This window comes from Rhinatrema bivittatum, chromosome 10 (genome assembly GCF_901001135.1).
Source record: "Rhinatrema bivittatum chromosome 10, aRhiBiv1.1, whole genome shotgun sequence".
Taxonomy (NCBI): domain Eukaryota; kingdom Metazoa; phylum Chordata; class Amphibia; order Gymnophiona; family Rhinatrematidae; genus Rhinatrema; species Rhinatrema bivittatum.
The window spans coordinates 61166368-61192296 of record NC_042624.1 but is presented as its reverse complement, the minus strand read 5'-3'; the positions used below and the strand labels follow the sequence as shown (position 1 = coordinate 61192296).

The following is a 25929-nucleotide window of genomic DNA, read 5'->3' as shown; positions in this document are numbered from 1 at the left end:
TGGTCATATACCCCCGAAGCTGGACCTACAGGACCACCCCCTGAAGCAGCTCAAGCGCCGCCCGAACGCAACATCATCAGGAGCGCCGGGTAGGGCTTTAAATCCCCCTACCTTCGGCGCCCTTTCTCGCCGGCTGGACCCGCCGTCTCACCACGACCACCTGGGACCCAGTGGAGCCCAGGAAGCACGCATCCCATCGCCGCCACGCGACCAGGCCGCAACCCTGACCGGAGCAGACCACCGACGCTGGACCTACAGGACTGCCCCCCGAAGCAGCTCAAGCGCTGCCCGCCGAACGCGACGTCATCAGAAGCACCGGGTAGGGCTTTAAATCCCCATACCTTCGGCGCCACGCGCCCAGCATCGCGCGCTTAAGGAGCACGACTAAGGGGATCGCCCCCTTAGTGCGCCCCTTGGTGCGACCACAGTGCCTCCTCTCCTCAACAAAGACAGAGTAATACTTCATCCCCCGCCACAGGCCCAAGCTCCACGCCCCATTCCCACTAACCCCATCCAACTAACCCCAGAAACTTCACATCCTAACAAACCAACCTCTAGTACCTACAATTCCCACTTCACATCCACCTCCCCCACCAACACAACCCACAGTCTTCAGCCACCTTCACCCCGTAACACACATCCCCCCACCACAGCCGCACATTCCCACACCAACATGCACCCAAAACAAGCACCCCCAGAACCCCCCAACAACACAAAACCCACACATACCACCAAGTCACGAAAACTCAACACCAACACACACCCCAACAAATCAATCACAGCCCTCTCAGTAATATCACTACTCCTACTCCAATGCACAGGCCATCACAAAAAAGATACCACTACTTCACGATCTCCTAAACAACCAACACCCCGACCTTTTCTGCATAACCGAATCATGGCTCAAAGATACAGACCCCCCCCCCCCCCCCCATCAACCAACTACCTACAACAACATATTATATATACTCTATAACAAGACCAAAAAAGAAAGGGGGAGGCCTCCTCCTCATAGCCCACAAGAAACTCAATCTCACAAACCTCCCCATCAATCTCCTTCCCCCCATAGAAATCAGCCTGTTCAAATCCAAATCAATCCAAATCATACTCATATACGCCCCACCAGGGACTCTTCATCACAACATATCCCCCCTAATCGAAGCCATTGCCACCAACATTGACATGACAAAGCCCACAATCATTGAGGGGATTTCAACCTACACATGGATGAATCCCCACTCTCTCCTACAAGCAAACTCTTACTGGAAACCATGACTGCCATCGGTTTCAGACAAACAATCAACACCGCCACACACAAAGCTGGTCACACCTTAGACCTAATGTTCATCAACAATCACATAAACCTCACCCACCCCCCAACAGTCTCCCCCATCCCGTGGTTAGACCACAATCTCATCCACGCCAACCTCCAACTAAACCACCCATCCTCAGAAGCAAACCGAACCAAACAACGCATTGAATTCACCAAACTATGTCCCAGCAGCGAACTCATCGAAATCCTACCAACTAAGCTAAAAAACCTAGATCTGAGTGACGCGAACACAGCAATACACTCTTGGACAACGATCAACACAGAAGTAGCAATACTCAAATGCCCAACAATCAAGAAAGTAATCAAGACTGCCAACAAACACAAAACACCTTGGTACACACAACATCTAAAAAACATCAAACACCGTCTAAGACAAGCTGAAAGAAAATGGAGAAAAGATCCTACACCTCAACTGAAAGACAGTTACAAAACCATACTATACATCTACAAGATGGACATCAACAAAGCCAAAAGAGACTACTACGCCAAAAAGATACACGACCTTCACTTCAATCCCAGAATTGTATTTGCTTATATCTCAGAACTAACAAATCCCCCCACCAATACACCCCAACAAAAAGACCCCACCAAAACCTGTGAAGAGTTCACCAACTACTTCAACGACAAGATCACCAAGATAATTGCTGCAAACCCTCACAACTCCCAGCCCCAACCCACCTCAACCACCCAACCCACCTCTACTTCCCCCGCCAAACCATCCTGGAACCAATTCGAAACAGTCGCATCAACCGAAGTTGAAACCATAATTCGCAAACTAAACCCAGCAGCACACCCACTCGATCCTATCCCTATAAAACTACTCAAGCTAATCCCCAATGTCATTGCAGGACCAATAGCGGACATAAGTAACACTTCGCTAGAACAAGGCACATTCCCTGACTCACTCAAATGTGCCAGCATCAAACCCATCCTCAAAAAACCACAACTCAACAAAGACGACCCGACAAATTACAGACCCATCTTCAAACCTTCCCTTCATCTCTAAGATTCTCGAAAAAATCGTCAACCAGCATCTCTCAACTCACCTGGAAAACAACAACATACTATCCCCCTCCCAACACGGATTCAGAAAACACTTCAACACTGAAACCCTCCTCCTCTCCCTCACCGACCACACCTTCAGAGGCATGGATCAGGGCCAAACCTACCTCCTCATCCTACTTGACATCTCAGCGGCCTTTGATACAGTCAACCATGAAACCCTACTATGCTGTCTGAATGACATCGGCCTGGGCAACACCACACTCAGTTGGTTCAAATCCTATCTAAATAACCGCTCATACAAAGTCAGACTCAACTCCGCAGAATCCAAACAAATTCCCCTCACACATGGAGTACCTCAAGGCTCATCCCTCTCCTCCACACTCTTTAATATATACATGCTGCCCCTATGCACGCTCCTCTCAAGCCTCAACCTAAGCTTTTTCCTATATGCAGACGACATGCAGATTCTACTCCCCATACAAGAAACCACCGCAAACACACTTAAGACCTGGAACATCCACCTCTGAAAGATCACACGCCTTCTGTCTCAAATGTCCCTTAACCTCAACCACACCAAAACAGAAATTCTTCACCTTAACAATAGGACAATATCACCACTGAAAGACAACATCTTAAACCCCCTCAACAGACAAAGTAGAATTGTCCACATCAGCCAGAGACCTCGGAGTGATCATTGACAATGAACTCAACATGAAAAAGCACATGAACTCAATAATAAAAACTGGTTTCTTCAAACTACAAATCCTAAAAAAAGTCAAGCCACTTCTCTATGACCATGACTACAGAACAGTGCTACAAGCACTGCTATTCTTCAAAATAGACTACTGCAACACCCTACTCCTGGGCCTCCCATCCAACTCACTCCATCCTCTGCAAATACTCCAAAATGCCACAGCAAGATCACTCTTCAATACCAAAAGATCCAAACATATCACACCAGTCCTCAAAAGTTACACTGGCTACCTATAACACAAAGAATCCAATACAAAACACTAACATTCATCCACAAAGCTCTATACACCGAAAAATTCAACTGGCAAAGCCCCACCCTATACTTTCAATCCTCCCAGAGATCCCTCAGATCCACCAACACTGGACTCATCCCCATACCCTCACCAAAAATGGCCCACCTGACCTCAACAAGGGCAAGAGCCTTGAAAGTAGCAGGCCCAACACTTTGGAACAACCTACCCCTTCAACTCAGGCTAAATTCCACAACCCAATCATTCAAAAAGGACCTCAAAACATGGCTTTTCCAGAAAGCATACCATAACGACTCAACACAGATTATATGTTAAATGCTCTATACGCTTCATTTAAATGTTTTAATGTCATAACAGAAATGCCTCAATGTAACTATACTACTATATTATTATCACTATGTTAATGTCACAATGTTATTATCTTAATACCAACGAAAATGTCAAATGGAAAGCAGATAATCCATGCTGCACTGTAAACCGACATGATACCTCTGGTGAACATCGGTATAGAAAAGCAAATAAATAAATAAAATAAAATATACCATACAACTGTACAACAAAATGGTGCCAGTCTCAGGGCCAGCTGGCACCATTTTGAAACCAGGAGTTAGCAGGGATCACTCCTGCCCCTTTCTACATCAGAGATCCCTGCAGAAGAGGTAAATGTGGTCCGGGGAAAAGGGATAAGGGTGACTTTTTCTGTTGTTGCTTTTGTATTGCATGCTTATTTTGGTTCAGCAAACAAAACTGAAATAAACAGTAAATTAATTTAAACTCAATTAAAACCTTCTCCCCCCAAAACATTTTTTTCCTTGCACATCCCTACACATAATTGGACATACTTTTAAATGTTAAATTTGGCGGTAGACTGTAAAAAAAAAAAGAAAAAAGCTTCTAGATGCCATAAATGTCTTTTTTATGGAGCAGATGGTTCTAGCACAGATGAGGGGGGCAGCTACTTTAGATCTAGTTCACAGTGGACACATAACCTGGTAAGAGCAAACAAATTTGACATAATCATTAGATGGAAGACATTAAGTAAAACTATTACACTAGCATATAACTTTAAAAAGGGAGACTAGGATAGAACGAGGAAATTAGAAAAAACAAACTAAAAGGAATGGTTGCAAGGATTAAAAATTTGCCTGAGGCATGGATATTGTTTAAAACTACTATTTTTGGAAGCCCAGATAAAATGTATACCTTGCTTTAAAAAAGGTCAAAGGAAGACCAAACAGCTGCCAGCGTGGTTTAATGGTGAGGTAAAGAAGGCAGTTAAAGTTAAAAGGGCACTGTTCAAAAAATGGAAAGCAGACCCAAATGATGAAAATAAGCAAGGGCATAAGAACTGGCAAGTTAAATTTAAATCAGTAGTTAATCAGGCCAAGAGAGACTTTGAGAAAATGCATGCCAGTGAGGCAAAAATGAATAAATGTTTTCAAATACATTCGAAGCAAAAAACCTGTGAGAGAGTCAGTTGGGTCAATAGATAACTGAGGGGCAAAAGGGGTGTTCAGGGAAGACAAGGAAATAGCAGAAAAACTGAGTGAATTCTTTGCCTTGGTCTTTACAGAGCAGGATGCTTGGAATATACCCAACCACAATATATCAAAGTGTAGCACAAAGATGCATAAGAATCCTTAAACTTCAAATGAAGACTCAGTCACTGTAAAAGGTGGACCTACTTGTATTTCTCCTTTACACATCTACCCATTAAAGAATTGCTATGGATTTGAAACTGTTTAAAAGGCTAGAAACAGTGGGCCAGATTTTTAAACCTATGCGAGGGCGGAGATTTGTGCACGCAAACTGGCACGCACAAATCTACGCCCAATTTTATAACATGCGCACGCAGCCGCAGCATGTTATAAAATCCAGGATCGGCATGCAAGGTGCACACTTGTGCACCTTGCATGCGCCGAGCCGCACAGCCTTCCTCCGTTCCCTCCAAGGCCGCTCTAAAATCGGAGCGGCCTCGGAGGGAACTTTCCTTCTGCTCCCCCACCTTCCCCTCTCTTCCCCTACCTAACCCACCCTCCAGCCCTACCTAAACCCCCCCTTACCGTTATCTGCTAAGTTGCGCCTTCCTCCGGGCAGGCATAGGTTACGTATGCCGGCCACCGGCCAGCCTGCGATCCCGGGCTCAGTGGCAAATGGCCGCTGTGTCTGGAGGCTCCAGCCCCGCCCTGCCCCCCAGACCGCCCTGCCCTGCCCACTCTCCACCCCCTTTTTCAAGCCCCGGGACATACGCGCATCCCGGGGCTTGTGCGCGTTGCCGAGCCAATGCAAAATAGGTTCAGCGCGCGCAGGAGGGATTTAAAAGGGTTACGCGCGTAACCCTTTTAAAATCCGCCCCAGAGGGTAGGACTAAATGGTCAGTTTTCCCAAAGGAGAAAATGTGTTAGTGGAGTGCCACAGGGATTGGTATTGAGGTCTGTGCTGTTTAAGATTCATAAATGATCTGGAAAAGGGAACGACGAGTGAGGTGATCAGATTTGCAGATGACACAAAATTATTCAAAGTTAAAAAGGCAGGAGATTGTGAGGAATTGTAGAAGATCCTTGTGAGACTAGGAGACTGGGCAACTGAATGGCAGATGAAATTTAATATGAAAAGTGCAAAGTGATGCACATAAAGAAAAATAATCCCAATTACAGATATAGGATGCAAGGTTCTGTATTGGGAGTCACTACCCAGGAAAAGGACCTTGGAATTCTTGTGGACCACATGTTAAAATCCTCTGTTCAGTGCATGGCAGTGGATCAAAAAAGGAAATAGAACATTAGCAATGATCCAAATAGCAGTGGTGTAGCCAGAAATGAATTTTTTGGGTGGGCCCCAAGGTTAACATGGGTGGGCAGTTAACATACAAGTCTAGGCCCTACTATTTGAACTCTTATCAATAAATAATGCCTTAGAGTGATTCTGACAATGAATTTCTAAATAGCTTCATCACAAGTGATGCTTTAAAATATTTTAATTATATTATTTCAAGCATTTACCAGCATTAAAAATACCATATTAATCTTATTAATTTATTTTATATTTATTGCAGTTTATAAATACACATCAAGTAAAAAGTAACAGAAGTTTGAGAAACATCAGATCCAATTACGTAATAAAACAAATATGATTTTCTCTGTATTTTTGGAAAGAGGATTCATAAAAGAATACATTTATAACTACAATAAAACAGCAATAATCATAATTATCATCATATGAACTTAAAATTTGCCACAGGTGCAGAATAGAACTCTCAAGAAAGACACAGCAGAACTAGATAAGGTGTAGAGGAGGGCGACAAAACTGATAAAGAGAATGGAACATTTTTGCTATGATGAGAGGCTACATAGCTTAGGGCTCTTCAGCTTGGAAAAGAGACAGCTGAGAGGGGACATGATAGAAGTTTATAAAATCATGCAGGTGGTGGAACAAATAAAGAGCCTTTATTTACCCTTTCATATAATATTAAAACAAGGGGACTCTCCATGAAACTAACAACCAGCAGATTCAAAACAGATAATGGAAAGGGATTTTTAACTCGGTGCACTATCAAGCTGTGGAATCTGTTGCCAGAGGACATGATCAAGGTGACTAACATAGCGGGATTTAAAAGAGGTTTGGACGAGCTCCTGGAGGTAAAGTCCATAACACATTATTAGCCAGGTAGACTAAAGAAAGCTATTGCTACCCCTGGGAGTGAGTAAAAGGAAATAGATAAACTTTATAGGATCTACCAGATACTTGCAACCTAGATTGGCCACTGTCAGAGAGATGATGCTGGGCTCGATGGACCTTGGTCTGACTCAGCATGGCAATTCTTATGTTCTTATGAAATATATAAATGCATAAATTAAATGAAATCCATACTGCATTGGTTCTTGGCTGGCTGGGCTGAACTTGGATATTTCACCTTATTTTGCAACATGGAAAAAAAAAATTCAAAATTCTGCTGTCAGATAACAGTGACACAAATTTCATCCACTACCAGATACTTTGTGAAATAGCAGAAAACCCTGCAAAAACGTCACTTAGAACTCATATAGCAAACCTGCCATACAAAAACAGCACTGCCTTCCAGAACCCAAAACAACAACAATCCTATCCATGAAAAGGCAACGCTACAAATATTCCATTGGGCCCTAAAATACCCAAGACACCGCATATGGGAAAATAGAACAAGCTGGACTTTTACAGTTCCCTCCACCTACCCTGCATGCTAGCAGAATACCTCATCTTGGTCACACGTGCAGAACATTGACAAACACAAAATGCAGAATAAGTGACCACAAATTAGAAATAAAAATATACAAAAACTCTGCTGTCCACTCCAGCACCACTCCTCCTGTTCCCCGCACAGGAGGGAGGGTGAACAGGAGAAGGAAGAGATGGCTTAGGAAGCATAGTATCTATGCTCAGCTTTGCAATGTTTACTCCCAGCTCACTTCCTTCCTCCAGTCTCTGAATGACAGGAAGGGAGGGCTGAACTGGGGAGCAAAATGGCTCATTTTGGCTGTGCATTGTGCTCGGTCTTCTCTAGACTCATCCCTCCTCTCCAGTTCCTTGTATGTTTTCTGTGCGAGAAGGTGCTAGAGCAGGAAACAGAAGGCTATTCTCTGCTGCCTGAGATTCAGGGGCACTAGCCAATAGAGTCATGGGGCAGAGCCCTGTGTGCACATACAGCGGGCTTTCCGCTATGCAGGGCCTAAGGCAGCTTCTTCTTCCTCTCCTAGATAAAAGCTGCCCTGGTTATATCTTTGATATTCATACAATTCATCCCCTGAGATGAAAGGTGATTGATATCTATTGGGTTTTTATTGTTTTTTTTGTATAGGTGTCAATCTCATTTTGTCTCAGTGGATGGCCATGTTGGGTTGATTTTTTTAAGGTACTTTTTTTTTTAATGATTTATATCTAGGATATTTTTGTGTAATAAAAATATATGTGTTCAATTGCTGCTGTAAGTAAGTGACTTTTTAAAAACATTTCTTAATTTAAATTGTTCTCTTTCTGCTCAACAAGATTAATTCAAGAAAATGAACAGCAGGTAGATTTGGGTACTGTTTGAAGTCAGGAATTGCCTAATTTGTAAAAGAAAGCACATGTGTTTGTGAATGACCACAGAAGGGTAATCAACTTTGTTTATAGTGGGATACTATGGCAGGTACTCTTCTTTGAAGTTCATGAAAAAAGGTCATGTTATTAGCAAAATATCCTGTTAGTTGAAGCCAGATCTGTGCTATTTGCTAGACAATGCTGCCCCCATGAGGAGATCCAATGGGGGGAGGGGATAAAATAACTTCGTAAGTTTATGGAATACCAATAAATTTAAATAGATAAATTAAATACCTTTGCATCAGAGTTTAAGCAAGTGATGCATCATATATTCATTCATTCTTATGTTTAAAAAGGATGAGTCTGCTTTTGAGAGGGTGAGACAGATGAAAGAGTGGTAGGGGCATTGACCAGCTGGCACCATTTTGATAAATGATATTGAATGGCCAGGGAATGCTCTGGGCTGCCAGTAGTCTACCAGGGAGTCTTCTGTAGGTAAGGACAGTCCCGGAGCTCCCTCTAGATCATCAGGGTCTTTGATCCATGTAAGGGGGGAAGAGTGTGAGATGCCTCATCAGACACCAGGGATTATAGTGTATGCTAAGGGTGGGGGCCGGGGAGCTCTGCTACTAGGAGGGTTGTTTTTGATATGGGGGGGGGGGTCTTTGGTTGGGATGGAGGGATTATTTTTATCAAAGGGGAAAGGTTTGAGAAGGGGCGGGGCATTGCTGCACAATTATTAGATTTGTTTACATTTTAGGGCCTGCTGGGTCACCTCTAGAGGCTGGAATGGGCAGGGATCTTTCTTGACTCCTGGAGGATTTGGGCTCTTTGTGGGAGGGGTTTGGGTCACATGATGGTGGCCCTGTGTGAAGTGGGCTACCATTGCATGTTTGTTTTCAGGTTCTGCCATGTTATGTTTTATTGCACAGTTTTTTTATGATAAAAAATAACTTGGTGATACCGCCCCAATATTTTCCTGGGGAGGAGTGAAATATCCCTCCCGTAGTAAAATATCATGGCAGTAAATCTCCTTCATAGTTTTGAAGGAATTTTTGGAAGATTTATCATGAGTGTATTCAGAATAGAAAGTGTAGCAGTGAAGACGACGAGAATCGGATGATGGAAAAAGCCCTTTATTGAAATGTGCCCGACTCTGGCCGAGTTTCGCTCTAGTGTATAGAGCTGCCTCAGGGGCAATCAAATTGAGCAGGACTTAAGGTGTGCCTGCAGGGCCAATGTCACAGAGTCGTATATAAGCAACAATGACTGTTGTTGACACACTCCGCAGCTACACAATTTAAAATTATGTTGATGAAGTCTTCTCCACTAATGGTGCTACTTGGCATGGTTACACGATCAAAGTAGAGATTCATGATACAACAGGTCACAAGTTTTTTAGCTTATATACGACTCTGTGACATCGGCCCTGCAGGCACACCTTAAGTCCTGCTCAATTTGATTGCCCCTGAGGCAGCTCTATACACCAGAGCGAAACTCGGCCAGAGTCGGGCACATTTCAATAAAGGGCTTTTTCCATCATCCGATTCTCGTCTTCTTCGCTGCTACACAGCTAACTGGATCGGCTTCTGCTTTGCTTCTTGGGTCCTTCAGAATAGAAGGGGAATTTTTATAATATTTTGAAGATGATGAACTTGTCCCCATGGAGCACAGGAAATCATTACAGATTCCCCCAAGCATCAGGAATTGCTTTCATCACCCATCTTAACTACAGAAAATTTCATCTAAAGTATTTAACAATATTGTGACATTGAAATACAAAATCATATGCAAATATTCTGGCCAGAATTTAGATGGGAATTTTGGGAACTAATTTTTTTTATTTGATTGAACTGAAAACTGAAATACAAAGCAGGGATTATGGTTTTCTGTACTAGACTATAAAAAGCTAATTTTCCTATTTTTCCAATGCTATGAATTTCTTCTTTTACTATAATGGCAAGAGTTTCTTTCTCCTATAGAGCCTAAGAATCTAAATGTATTATGTAAATGAGCATGCATTCATTCTGCTTATATTACCTGCAATAGTAATAGTTTGTGTTTTTATAATTGTTTTTAATTGTATTTTTCTGCTCCATTCACTACTCCCCACCCCTAGGAGAACCATTAATTGTGTTACTCATGCCCATTCTAAATCACACAGGTAAGAGGTTGAGTTATTTATCTGGCCCTTCCTATAGGTGGAAGTTAACAATAACACACTTTTTTCTTATTTCTTTTAATTCTCTAAGCACTACGTACTGCCAAGCAGAGGACCTGAGTTTGATTCTCGAGCTTGGCTTCTACTCCCTAGGTTGGGCCTGGTCTGGGGATGCTGTGGAGGCAGCGTTCACAGTCCATGGGAAAGGACAAGGGAAGTGAAGAGTGTCCCAGTTATCAGGCCATGGTGACACCTAGTACTCAGAATATGGCCCATATTTGCATGGCTCTGGCAGGAGTCCTGGTGAGTGTTCCAAGACTAGGAATGTCACTGCAATGACCGAGTTAAGTGAGTTGGGAAAAAACTATATAAAAATCGGGCGGGAGAGGGGAACTCCAGGAAATTGTGAATGAAGGCCTAGGATATCATGCCGAAAAGAGGCCAGTTCTGATTGAGCTCGAAGCCCATGGAGCAAAAGGAAACTGCTGCAAAAAGAAAAAACAAGATATTGAATGGAAAATGTGGTAACCCATGACTTGGATGTGGTTACAACCCCTTGAAGGGGTGGCTTCTCCATGTAACATGTCTGGGAATACCATAGTGATGCTTACATTAAGGAAGCTATTCCGTGCATTGCAATAATTATAAAAATAAAATAGAATTGGTGTATCATATGAGACACATTTATATGAGACACTTATTCATCATAAAAGACTGATTGAGACCAGACTTTGTGGGGGGTCTTGGTTGATCCCCATCTCACTACATATATACACATCCACGGTCCTCCATCCAAATATATATCTAAAAGGCAGTTTATGTATTCAAATGGTATTTGAGTGGAGGACCATGAATGTGTGGGAGAGCAGCAGCGTGCCCTAATTACTAGTAGTGCATACTGTTCCCTCCAGTGTATGCCCGGACTGGCAGCCAGGGTACAGAGAAGCCATAGCTCTACCGGCGATATCATAAAGCTTGTGTCTGGCAGGGTAAGGAGCAATCTAGCAGTGCTGCTACTCCTGAAGACCTTGACTCACTCAGGGGTGAACAAACTGGGGCCAAAGACGGCTGGGGGACTTGTGGAATCTCATGCTTTGGAAAGTCAGGTGGGGGTTCCTCATGTGAAGAAAGGGGTTCAGCATTATGTTCATAGTGTTGGAGATTGGGGGTGATGGCCATTATTGTACCCCCTAGTATTTGACAGGATTTCCTACCAGGGCACAATATATGGTGGCTATCAAATGTCTACATCCCTTTGAACATGTTTTCATATTTCGTTGTGTTAGTGCATCAGACTTACATGCATAAGTAGTTTTTTCCACTCATTGACATACTAAACCCCACAACTTTCAGGGCCAAAAATATTTTACATGATACATATGTATCCAGAAAAGAAAACTGAAATCCAGCAATTGGATAAGTCTCCACTCCCCTGAGTAATGGAAGTACCATTCGCAGTAATTACAGCTGTGAATCTGTTGGGATAGGTCTCCATCAAGTTTTCAAACCTATATTTGTGAATGTTAGACTATTCTTTACAAAATTGTTCAAGCTCTATCAAGTTCTTTGGGGAGCTTTTATGTAGAGCAGTCTACAAATCATGCCACAGATTTTCAGTTGGATTGAGGTCGGGGCTCTGATTTGACCACTCAATGGCATTTAGCTTTTTGTTTCTTTGCCACACCAGTGTAGGTTTGGCTGTGTGCGTCCGGTTGTTGTCATTATGAAAAGTGAATGTCTGTCCCAATTTCAGCTTTCCTGCACAGGGCAACAGGTTTTCTTCAAGGACTTTTCTGTACTTTTCTCCATTCATTGTCCCTTCTATCCTGACAAGTTCAGCAGTCCCTGCCGATGAGAAGCCTCCCTACAAAGTGCTATTGCCATGCTTCACAGTCGGGATGGTGTTCTCTGGGAAATGTGCTGTGTTGGGTTTTGCAAACATAATATTTTGCATTCAAGCCAAAATGTTCTATTTTGGTTTTGTCAGACCACAAAACCTTTAGCCACAGGGCTATAACGTCCCCTGCATACTTTAAAAGGGTTTCATGGGGGCTTTCTTGAGTAATGGCTTCCTTCTTGCCACCCTACCATACAGGCCAAATTTATGGAATGCTTGGGATATTGTTGTCACATGCACACTGACCAGTCTTAACAATGCAAACCTGTAGCTCTTGCAAAATTGCTATTGGCCTTTTGATGGCTTCCTTCATCAGTTTCCTTCTTGTTCAGTCATCCAGTTGGGAAGGATAGCCTGATCTAGGCAGGCTATTGATGGTACCATCACCTTCTTAAAAATCATCCTAACTGTGCTGAGGGATATTCAAGGACTTTGTAATTCTTATATATCCATCCCAGAGCTTTTTCTTGTAGTTCTTTTGACATCTCATTGGTGCTCATGGTGGGGACTTTGCTTTGAAATGCACTACTCAGCAGAAAGAACCAACTGAGCCTGCTGAATGTATCCTGTCTTGTGAAACAGTACAATTTAACACAGATAGGGCCAGTTCACTTGGTGTGTGCTTTTGAAGGCAATAGATTGCACAAGAGCATTAAATATTTAGGATTGCTACAGAAGTGCAAGGGGGGTGGGCACTTACTCAAGCACACAATTCATTGTTTTTATTTATTTTCTAAGGATTTCTAGAATGTACTTTTCACTTAGCAGTTGTGCGGTAGGATGTGTGGATATATGAAACAAACATTGTTTTAATGCATTTTACATTAGGCTAAAAGGCAGCCGCACAGATTAGCAGTTATGCCTTCCTAGTGAGGTGGAATGGGTTTGAGCTAGGTTTCTTGATTATTAATATACTTATATTTTTATTGCTATGTAAGCATTTTATTAATGTTTTGTTTTATTATGATGTTTGTGTTGAATTTTGATGAAGGAAGGCAGTATATGAATGTAACAAATGTAAATGTAAAAATTAACATTTTAAAATTGAATATTTTGGAAGAGGTTATATCTTTCTATAGTCACTGTACATACAGTATGTATATGGCATATTCAGATAACACAGAAAAACATATGCAGAAAAACTTACACACAATTATGTCTTACAAATCATACATGCATATACAAACTCATATGTATGAGCATGCCACATTTAGGGCCAGATTTACTAAGCATTTTTTCCCATAAGAACAGAAAGGAAAAAAAACCCTTGGTGAATCAGACCCTGAAACACTTAGATGTAAAATACCAAGCCTGGAAACACAAAACTAGAGAGAGATTAATTCAGGTCTCAAGGAAAGGAGAGCTTGATCAATAAATTGGTGGTGCTCGGTGCAGAGTGTCTTGGCATGACAGTCTGCTGAAAGGGGAGAAAAAATGTGGAGAAATGGTAAGATGCTAGCAAGCCAAATTAAAATGCGAATTGGGAGATGAGAGATATGTGGAATCAGAAGCTTTGCTTTTGCATTGGCTCTCCCCACCCTCTGCTGCTGTTTGGAACAGATGTGTTTGATACTGTCAGAGTGATTAACAAGCTAAATCTATAGTCCAGTTTGGTCATATGGGAAGGGGAGGTTAGGATAAGAGTTCATGGGGAGTATTAGAGAGATTTGGATCTCTAAGAAGGTTAAATCCCCACAAATATCTATTCTTGTATTCCAGGCAAAGTCTAAAATAAAAAAAATTCTCTTTATTGAAACACTTGAGCTGAAAAAATTAAGAAGATCTTAAGGACATTATGTTAAAACAATAGCTGTGTCATGTTTTCCTCTGTTCATTGGTATTGACATATAGCACTTGATTAAGTCTGCCTCCATCTGTTTATCTTTTGATCTATACTCCTATACTTTTGTATTTGTCTTGTAGATTATGTGCTATGCCATCTGTCAGGAAAAGTGAGCGGGTCCTCTGTTTAGGCTTGAATTTGACACATGGTGATATTAGCCTCGCTTCTAAAACAAAAGTACTTGCAGTGTATCATCTGGGAAGTTCTACTTCATTGCATGCACAGTAAGAGAGGCACTGCCGATGGGCTTTCCTGTAACTGTTCCAAAGACAGCCTTGCTGCATAGCCACAAATACTATCGCTTCAACACTGCACAGAGCACGCTCAATTGTGATACAGTTACACCTCCTACAGGGAGCATCAAGAACCCCCATTCACATCATTTCTACCTTCTGATATGGCACATTACGTGCCTGGTGAGAATGCCTTATACAGGCATTTCTCTCCCTTACTGAGGGCTTTATCACGGCTTCGTTATCTAAGATATATCTTATCTTCTTTTATCAATACCTGCTTGCTCCCTCTATACTCATCCATCACTACTAACTTGTCCATCAGACACACTCACTGTGCCTCAAACCTAATAACCACAAATACTCTACCTCTTGCTACTCCTCCCAGTTTTACCCTTACGATTATGAATGCCATGATTACTGTAAACCAAGATCCAATTGTAAATGTAATTAACTTTGTTTGTAATCCACCTTGGCACCATTGGTAAAAAGTGTAATATCAAATGTCTATGTACGGAGGCCCCCAAATATGGTGAAGTCTTTTGAGTCTGATAACCATATAAGAGGCTCTGGGTCGGGGAGACCTGGGGATTTATCATGATTGCCTTGTTTGCAAAAAAGTTAAATGTTTTATGCATGTAGTGATAACAAATGTCCTCAGTGTGTAAAAAAGGACTTTTTTACACACCAATCTCCTTCCTTTTTATCGCTACACAGCAATCTTGGATCGGCTTCCGCTTTGTTTTTTGGGTAATAAGAAATGTCCTCTACATGGCATTTTAGAGGTGTAAGCGCTGTAGGTTATTGTGCTAATGAGATGTGAAGGTAAAATGGTGTGTGTTCCCTTAAATTCTGGGATCTTTCTAATTGATTGACCAATGTAGAGGGAGATATAAAAGTGGGAACTTTTGGCAGGTCTTTGCCTTTTGATTCCTACCCTTTCCAGAATAGGGTGGGCAACAAGGACCTCTAGAGCTGCTGGAGTAGCCAGCCTGCGGCGGGAAGAAGCCTAAGGCAGTGAAGGAGGAGATATTTCTTCCTCCTCCTGAAAAAGAAGAGTTTATTGCTCTCTCTGAGGAAGTGGTCCACGAGTGTGAGAGTAGGGGTGAGTCTGAGGTGAGGCGTGCCCCAATGTGTCCATCGAGTACAGTAGGCCAGGCAACCTGACTTGGGAAGAAGGTGGTGTAGACTTTGGACAGAAGGTGAAAGACCAGAGGAGTGTGAGCAAATCATGTTAATGGGAAGTCGCATTTGGTCTCCTTTGGATGTGAATTTTGATTATGGGTATGCTAAAAGGAGAATCCCATTCCTTAGCCAGGGTTGGGATTTAGATATGACTTAAGAGGAAGTTGAGAGTTTCGACTATTTTCTTTTTAATCCAAGGAAAGGTAATTGTGTAGGAAAGGGAGATAGCGCTGAAGGAATGTAGTTATGTGCTGGATGTAATTGCTTATTTATGTGATTCTGACTGTGGAAGCCCATATCATTATACAGGTCCTCTTCATCATCTGCATGACCAACCTGCCAAACAAATTTGGAAGGAATGACCCTTAATCAATAGTGAAACCCCTTCATTTTATGTACCCCAACCAGGGGTTACAACTATAAATAAATACATAAATAAATAAGAACATATACAATCATTTCTTGTATCTACCTATATCAAGGAACACATAAATTAATAATCTCTCTCTTCTATTCTTGCAAATATTCAAGAGCTAAATATCAACATTCAAGGTCCGCCAGCCATCTCTCTGCTCTGGCAGAGAACGGCATGGTTTGGGTCTTCATCTATCAGGGAAACATGGCAACCTGATGTATACTAATAGGGGAGGTTCTGATGTGGATCTCCTTTGGAAAGAGGAGTTGATTTTATTGGCAATCTGGCATTTGTTGGGTGGGGCCACTCTGCTCAAGCATGGCACCCATAAAAGGACTGTGGACTTACTTGAAGAAGTCTTCTTTGCAGTAGACACCGCCCGCTCTGGAGAAGCACCTCTCAGCCAGCTGTACCTGGCAGTCAGCACACTTGAGGCAGGAGCCGTGCCAGTGCCTGTCCAGGACTTTCAGGATGAACTTGTCCAGAATGTGCTGATTGCAGCCTGCACACTGAGGGATCTCTGGAGAGAGAAGAGGTGGGGTGGAGAATGCAGAGAGAGAAACCAAGGCGAAGAGGGAACAAGAGAGAAGAGTTGGGAGAGCGAGGTAAATCGCAAGGCCAGGAATTTGGGTGGGGAAACGAGAAGTAGGAGGAGGAAGCAGATAGAGCAAGAGAGAGAAAAGAAATCAAGAAAAGAATCAGAGATTTCTCAAGATTAATTCATAAAAACTGTACACAAACAACATGGTATCTAATCAATCAAAAGAACATTTCAACATTTGATCTTCTTACCAAAAGCAATGACATATACATACTGCTGTGCAGGAGACCTGCTTTTGGTTCCTGGACCCAGCTTTTGTTGCTTGAACTGGCAAGGGTCAGGAAAGTGGCAAGGAAGTGCTGACATGAAAAAGAAGTTGCAACCATTGCACAAAACTGAGATCCACTAACTGAAGAGCATGCAAGAGCCACAGGCCATACTTGACAGAGGACCATCACTGCAGTTATTGGGCTAGATGGAAAAGAGAATTAAACATGGGGGGAAACCTGTTAATTCTGAATGAAGGCTCCTGGTTGGTCCCACCTGAACTGGAAGCCTAGAGGAACAGGAGGAAGGTGCTAGGTACAAAAAGTAAACGAGATCTACCAAAGACAGAGACACACAGCATCTTGGGAATGAAAACTGCCAGGTTGCTGACTCTAAGAGGAGTAGAGTGTATAATTCCAGAAAAAAAAAGGTATCAGGTTGCGGCCGGCAGCAGCATCCCTCTGCAGTGGGGAAAGGGGAGAAAGTTCAAGAAGGTTGCAGGTTAGTGACCTGGCAGAAATTCACCATTGCCAAACATGCAGGGAGCGCCGAAGGTACGTCTGCCTGAGCCACGGAAGAGACGTCGCTCTAGTTATAACTCACAAAGCAGCTCCAGCCAACAACTGCACTACAAAGCAACAACATTTCAAGGGCTCCTGAGATTTTTCAGAGAAGATCCATTCACTCTTTGAGTTTAAAAAAAGGATTCTGTGTCTTGACTGAAATATGTATTTTAGCAATTTGAAAACAAATTGAAAGCTTGATGCTAGAGATAGCTCTTTAGTTTGGAAATATTACTTGGAACACTTTTGTCTCTCAAAATTTGCCGTTAGAGCTGAATCTTCCATCAGCATTAAATTGTTAAAATAACATTTTGTTTATGGCAATTAATTCTATCATCCAATGATTTTAGGATTAAATTTATTGCACAGAAGTTCATTTTTGGACCAGAATAAAGTGTACTCAGAAATAAAATCGCAGAAAGACCAATCAGATACATAAATTAGATTCTGGCTGGTGATGAAATTGTGCACATAGAACGGATATGGATATATTTCCTGGAGGGTGCCCAACTGGCTCTCCCACACCTGCTTTTTAGCCCACACAAATCCAGCCCATATTCAAACCTGAGATGTCCACTCCCTTTTCATTAAATATGAGCTTGCTACATGGCAACAAGTAAGTGCACACACTTACCCAATCTAAACCTAAGATGGAAAGTGTTGGGGGAGCGCTGGGAGGCGATCTCGATTTCGGGGAGATTTAGTATGCACAGACCTTGGCACGACCCCAGAGGACTTCAGGCAAGACGTGTTCAAGTACAGGCGGACAGGCAGAAGACCAGGGAGCCTGACCCTTGCCGAACCCATCACACCAGAAGAGACCCAACAATGCAATGCTGGTCTCTGGGGGTAGCCCTCCGGCCACTCGATAGCCCTTTTGGACCTGCCGCTAGGGAACAGCAAATGCAATGGGATGGACAGAGGTCAAGAACAAGTAATGGTACTGGAACAAGAACAAGACAAGGAGCTTGGAGACTGGGATGAGATGAGGAGAAATGGAGACTTGGACAAGATGAGGAAACTTGGAACTCAGGCAAGGATTCAGACGTGGACGAAGGTTCAGGATGCTCAAACATGGATGGAGATACAGGATGCTTACATGTGGACCAGGATGCTGGATGCTCAGACGAGGATGGAGATGCAGGATGCTCAGAGGATTTAGATAAGCATACAGGTTACTTAAAGGACTCAGACGAAGACTCAGATTACTCAGAAGACACGGACAAGGATTCAGGTTACACGAAGATCTCAGGCAAGGATTCAGGACTTGGGCGAAAGTACTAGATGAGAGCTGCATCACAGCGTGCCCTACACAGCCACCATGGCTGGTCGCAGACCACGTTGAATGCAAAGCAGACTCCAGGTGAAGAAATGGAAGTTGAAGCCAGGACATGACAAAGATTCAGGAGAGGCCTGCACCAGGGCGCACCCTACACAGCCGCCCGTGGCTGGTCGCGGACCACGCTGAAGCGGAGCAGGTTCTGGCAGAGCCTAGGCATGGACGGAAGCAGGCAAGGACTCAGACGACCGGGGACAGGATACAAGACTCAGGATTCTAGACTCGGAACTTGGAATTCGGATTCAGGAACATTAAAAGCAAGGGTCCATCGGAGAATTGCGCTGCATGGTGAAGAGTGGATGAAAGGAACCTGGAAATTGGGTGAAGAGCTGACAAAGGAAACATCAGGATCAGGACAGGAACGAAGGACATCTGGTACACCGAAACATCAGGACATCGGAACCACTAGACGACGGGGACCTCTGGAGACAAGGGGCATCTGGGACGTCTGTGAAAAGGAGCAAGGATCCTCAGGTACCTCTAGAGCAGGAGCATCGGAACTAGGAGTATCCGGAGAGAGGAGCATCTGAAGACAGGAACATCTTGAAGGCGAGACGGACGAAGACACGGGATCCAATGAGAGACCAGGACATGGAACAAAGTGAAGACGAAGGATCAGGAACCACAGATGAAGACAAGGGGATTCCCATGAAGAACGGAGTGCCTTGAAGAAGCGAGGTGAAGCAGAGAAGACTCCTGGAACGAAGAGCTCCAGGAGTTAACCAACTCCTTGCAAAGGCAATGAGAGACTGAAGAAAGGCCCTCTTTATAGGGCTGAAGAAGGAGATGCCTAGGAACATCATCAGGGCCCTGCCCAGCGTAGGCCCTTTAAATCAGGAGAGGAGGCGCGGCCACGTGCCTAGGAAGGGGCAGGACCTCTGACAGCAAAGGCGGCATCCACGCCACAAAGAGGCTCGCACAGGAGCTGCACTAGGCCGCAAAACAAGGCCCAATGATGGCGGCTTCCAGCCGCGAAGACAGGCATGGAAGGCAGCAGTTCCCTGTCATGGGAAGTCCCACGACGGCGGCTCCCTGGCCTCAGGAAGGAGATGATGACGTTGGCGGCCTCCAGGCTGCAGGAGAAGGACGGTGGCGGTCTCCATACCACGAAGAGGAGCATCAATAGCGGCAGCCCCCTGCATCAATAGCGGCAGCCCCCTGCCATGGGGAGATCCAATGGTGGCGGCTCTATCCGCCGCAAGTGGTAGCTTCAGCGGTGGCCTCCTGGCTGCAGAAGAAGGCAGGCGATGTCAGTGACATCCAGGCCGCAAGGAAAGCGGTGGGTGTTGGTGACAAAAAGGTGAGAGGCTGCTTTTGGGCCTATCCCACAAGCAGAATCGTAACAGAAAGTATGTGTGTCCCCTCCACGTGGGTCTTTTTTTTTTTTTTTTAACTTTAATGTCCACATGCAGTTTTCTCCTCTGGACCAGATGACACCCCCCAGGCAGCACCTCTTTTCATTGGGGATAAAAGTCCAAGCGTGGTGAAAGTGCATGCATGCTCTTAGCCAGCTGGACACAGATTCAGCCATGCTACCTGCACAACCCTCAGTTTTATGCAGGTAAAACCCAACAGAGCCTTGGAAAATGCACTCCATATTGTGTTATACAATATTATAGAGATTTTGGCCTTCAGTCCTTCAGGGGTATCAGTCTTATACAGAACAACACAAGAAACAATCATTGCAGTAGCCTTAAGGGGTGCTGTGGCATAGATAATATGTTCCTCCTTCCTTCTCTAAATGCATGGCCTTTCTGCAAGGTCATACCTTCTCAGGGATTCCAATTGGACCCTACACTATGAAGCTTTATAATCTGATAGAAAATTCTGCCCTCCCCCATTCAGAAACAATAAAGAGCCTCCAGAGCATTCAGATCCACCAGCATGCAGCAGATTAACAGGACTCTACCAGCAGGCCACTTCCCATTTCAGGGCTGTACTCTAATGCTAAGGCAGAGAGAAGAAGGCTGATGAAAAGGTCCTTAGGATGATAGATATAATTGTGTGTGTGTGTGTGTGTGGGGGGGGGGGAGGGTTATGAAGGCTATTTTCTTTCCCCAAAATACAACCATTTTCCCATGCTCTCTTACTCCAATGTGTATCCTGTGTTTGCAAAGTATATATGTTCTCTTTGTTTTCTTCGTATGAAAGCTTTAAAGACTGGCATGCTGGTGTGGCGACAGGTGCTTAAAATTCTGGGTAGATCACCAGTGGACCTCCTTCCCATTTCTCTTATACATGGCAATTAAATATATCAAGTTGTACTTTATCCCTGTTGGTTAAGAGCTGGAAGGAACATGGTCTGATAACTGTGGTCAGTTTGTGGGTGAGCGATGGTATGGAGACTTTCAGACATTAGTGGACGACTATGATATTGTTTTGGATGTGCATGCTAAACATTTGCAAATTCGACAGCCTCTCTCTCAACATATGAGAGTATCAAGCCCCTTACGGTTGTTGAATGGCATTGAGAAATTTATCAGTGATCCCGATTCTCATAGACGGGGGATGGCCTTAGTGTATAAGGGTCTTTTGGTTGGCAAATATGGGAGTAACACATTGCAGAATGGGGACCTGAATTCCCAGCTGACTGACAGAGACTGGACTCATATTTGGCAGGATGCGCATAAGAGTTCTGCCTATCTTAAACAGGTGGCGCTACTGACTCGGCTTCTACACAGAAGCTATAGAGCTCCAGAGTATTATGCTAAATTTTCTACCAGGGTTAGTAATAGTTGCTAGAGAGGATGTGGAGCCCTTGACACCTACATCCATATGTGGTGGCACTGTCAAAGTGTGCGCTATTTTTGGAACAAGGTTACGCAAAAGATAGCTACTATCCTGGGGTAAGCGGTTTTTATTGGGCCTGAGCTGGGGTTGTTGGGGAAATGGTCAGGGTTGGGGATTCCTTTGAGAAATTGATCCTTGGTTGGCCTATTGGCTGCCAGGTTCACCATTGCCACATTTTGGAAAGCTAGTCCTCTGTTGTCTCATTGGAGGCAGCAGGTGAGGGATATTACAGAAATTGAATTGTTGAGTCATGACCTACAGAAAACACATTATAAATATGTTCGGGTGTGGGGTCCCGTTTTAGATTATTGTAAGGATACTCCTGTGTCCTAATGGTTTTGTATTGGATATTTCTGTCTGTACATGCTTTCCTTGTGCATCACTTCTTGCTGCTACATGTATTTTCAATGTTTCACTAGTTGTATTTGAATTTCAAAAAGAATTAAAAAAAAAAAAATTGGCACATTGGATTATAGAAACTCCTGGAAGTATTTATAAGTAATGTAATTTCCTGAATTCTTATTGGTCAGCAGATTGTGGTTTTTAGAGGAAACGGATTTGCTTTAAGAAAATAAAATAGATAAATATTGATATCCCACCAAAATTGCACATAAAAAATAACCTCAGGTTGTTCACGTCACTTCAAGGACAATTCGCAAAAGCCATTTACCTGGGTGAAAGTGCATGGGGGGGGGAGGGGGAATCATCAACATGAGCTCTTTCACCTGTGGGAAAAGTAGGCGGTGTTGAAGGTGGGAGGCAAAAGGTCATGCAGGGAATAAAGTACCCAGAGGAAAAAAAAAAAAGAGGCCCTTTTTCCCAAGGCGATTTTCTAAGAGAGGTAGGTGTGCACTTTCTCTTCAAGAATTGGTGCAAATTCCACAAGTGGGCTTTACAATTCCCGTGGGCTTTACAAGCAAAAGGAAGGCTTCGCTCTTTACTAGATGTTTTTGCCTTCTTTCCAACTGTTGGGAGAGTTTTGCATTTTTAGATCCTCCCTAGTTGGTTGGCCATTCCCCCTTGTTTTGGGATTGGCTGAACTCCTCTTTATAAGCTGGGTTGAGCACAAGGAAGGTGTGGTTGGAAGTGGAAGCTGCTGTTTGGGGTGGATTCCATAGGCCCCAGTCTGCAACAAAAAATGCACTGGGAGAGCACTGAGAAGATGTTTACTTTGGAGAGAGTTGGTTTGTTTTTGACTTGCTCCCAGTTCAGAAGGGAACCCTCCCTGCCTGAGGGGACAGGATTGGGTGCTGTTTGCCCTACTACCAGTCAAGGTGAGGTCTGCAATTGCCCAGGATGCTGCTTTGCCCTGCGTTCAACAAAAATGGGGACTGTAGTGACCTAGAAGGAGAAGAAGACCTTAGTTTTGCAGAAGTTTCTTGGTCATCGTGTTTTGAAAGAGGGAGTTTGTTTTTCCACCACCCTCTCGGTCTTACTTTTGGAGAGAGTGTTCATTTTCCCATCTCTGGGGAGAGACTTGGACATTGGGATACTAAGAACATAAGATATGCCATATTGGATCAGACCAAGGGTTCATCAGGCCCAGTATTCTGTTTCCAACAGTGGCCAATCCAAATCACAAGTACCTGGCAAGTACCCAAACATTAGATAAATCACAAGCTACTATTGTTTATTAATTACTGTAATAGCAGTTTATGGATTTTTCTTCTAGGAAAATATCTAAACCTTTTTTAAACCCAGTTACACTAACTGCTGCAACCACATCTTCTGGCAGTGAATTCCAGAGCATATTTATGCTCGGAGTGAAAAATAATTTTTTTGATTCGTTTTAAATGAGATACTTTCTAATTTCATGGAGTGCCCCCTGGTCCTCCTATTATCTGAGAGAGTAAAATAACCGATTTACATTAACTTGTTCAAATCCTTTCATGATTTTGTAGACTTCTATCATATCGCCCCTCAGTTGTCTCTTCTCCAAATAAAAAGCCCTAACTTCTTTAGCCTTTTGTCATAGGGTAGCCGTCCATGCCCCTTATCATTTTGGTCACCCTTCTCAGCACTTTCTCCAGTGCAGCTATATCCTTTTTGAGATGCGGTGACCAGAATTACAAACAGTACTCAAGGTGCGGTCTCACCTTGGAGCGATACAGAGGCATTATGACATCCATCGTTTTATTTGCCTTTCCCTTCTTAATAATTCCTAAAATTCTGTTTGCTTTTTTGATCACCACAGAATGCTGGGCCAACAATTTCAATGTATTATCCACTATGATGCCCAGATCTCTTTCCTGGGTGGTAACTCCTAAGACAGAACTTAACATTGTTACAGCAATGTTTTTTTGATTTCGAAGTTGCCGTTTCCATCATGTTTGCTGTCCACCTTGTTTTCAAAGAATTGTTCTTTAATACAATTTGTTTTACATTCTAGAATGACTAAAGTTTTGTCTGTCCCTCCCGATGCAGCCTCATGGCGAAACACGGATCAGTGTCGGGGGACCCGCTTTGCACCTTTAACTGCTGTAATATACACTGTGGAGTTGCCGTTTAGAATGAAAATACTATATTACTGAATTTTGTGTGGACATTGTATTTTTTCCTGCACATTTCCTGTGGTTTGCTGAGATTACATTTAACTTGCCAATGCTTATGCTTTATCCTATTTTCTTCTGATGGATTCTTCTTCCAATTTTTGAATGAAGATCTTTTGACTAAAATAGCCTCTTTCACCTCACCTTTTAACCATGCCGGTAATCGTTTTGTCTTCCTTCCACCTATCTTAATGCATGGAATACATTTGGTCTGTGCTTCTAGGATGGTATATTTTAACAATGTCCATGCCTGTTGCACACTTTTTACCTTTGTAGCTGCAGCTTTCAGTATTTTTCTAACTATTTTTCTCATTTTATCAAAGTTTCCCTTTTGAAAGCTTAATGCTAGAGCTGTGAATTTACTTACTGTCCCCCTTCCATTCATTAATTCAAATCTGATCATATTATGATCACCATTGCCAAGCGGCCCCACCACCATTACCTCTCTCACCAAATCCTGTGCTCCACTGAGAATTAGATCTAAAATTGTTCCCTGTCTCGTTGGTTCCTGAACCAATTGCTCCATAAAACTGTCTTTTATTCCATCCAGGAACTTTATCTCTCTAGCATGTCCCTGATGTTTCACTTAACCAGTCAATATTGGGGTAATTGAAATCTCCCATTACTACTGCACTATCAATTTGATTAGCTTCTCTAATATCTCTTAGCATTCATTGTCCGTCTCACCATTTTGGCCAGGTGGATGGTAGTATACCCCTATCACTATTCTCTTCCCCAACATACAAGGGATTTCTACCTGTAAAGGTTCGAATTGATTGTGCATTTATTCTCATGCAGGATCTTTATTCTGTTGGACTCTATGCAATCCTGGACATAAAGTGCCACCCCGCCACCAAGATGTTCCTCTCTGTCATTGCGATATAATTTGTACCCCGGTATAGCACTGTCCCATTGGTTATCCTCTTTCCACCATGTCTCTGAGATGCCAGTTAAGTCTATGCTATCATTCACCGCTATACACTCTAATTCTTCCATCTTACTTCTTAGACTTCTGGCATTAGCATACAAGCATTTCAATGTGTGGTTTTTGTTTATATTTACATTCTTCTTTCCAGTTGACATGGATAAATTAGAATAAGAACATAAGAAAATGCCATACTGGGTCAGACCAAGGGTCCATCAAGCCCAGCATCCTGTTTCCAACAGTGGCCAATCCAGGCCATAAGAACCTGGCAAGTACCCAAAAACTAAGTCTATTCCATGTTATCATTGCTAATGGCAGTGGCTATTCTCTAAGGGGTAGATCTTTAAAAAATACACGATCGCGTACTTTTGTTCTTGCACCAGGCGCAAACAAAAGTACGCTGGATTTTATAAGATACGAGTTTAATTGTGCATTGAGTGAAAAAGAACTTTCTCCGATTAGTTTTAAAATGTGCCCCATGCTAACTTCATGGAGTGCCCCCTAGTCTTTCTATTATCCGAAAGAGTAAATAACCGATTCACATCTACCCATTCTAGACCTCTCATGATTTTAAACATCTCTATCATATCCCCCCTCAGTCGTCTCTTCTCCAAGCTGAAAAGTCCTAACCTCTTTAGTCTTTCCTCATAGGGAGCTGTTCCATTCCCCTTATCATTTTGGTAGCCCTTCTCTGTACCTTCTCCATCGCAATTATATCTTTTTTGAGATGCGGCGACCAGAATTGTACACATTATTCAAGGTGCGGTCTCACCATGGAGCGATACAGAGGCATTATGATATTTTCCGATTTATTCACCATTCCC

At 43.1% G+C, this 25929-nt stretch overlaps 1 protein-coding gene across 1 annotated transcript in view; it reads right to left on the bottom strand.

Moving 5' to 3' along the window:
* LHX4 (LIM homeobox 4) overlaps positions 1–25929 on the bottom strand; it is an 86691-nt gene that overhangs the window by 33597 nt on the left and 27165 nt on the right. The window contains exon 2 of the mRNA XM_029617643.1: positions 16480–16657. Coding sequence (XP_029473503.1) covers positions 16480–16657 — 178 coding nt within the window. The remainder of the gene's footprint in view (positions 1–16479; positions 16658–25929) is intronic.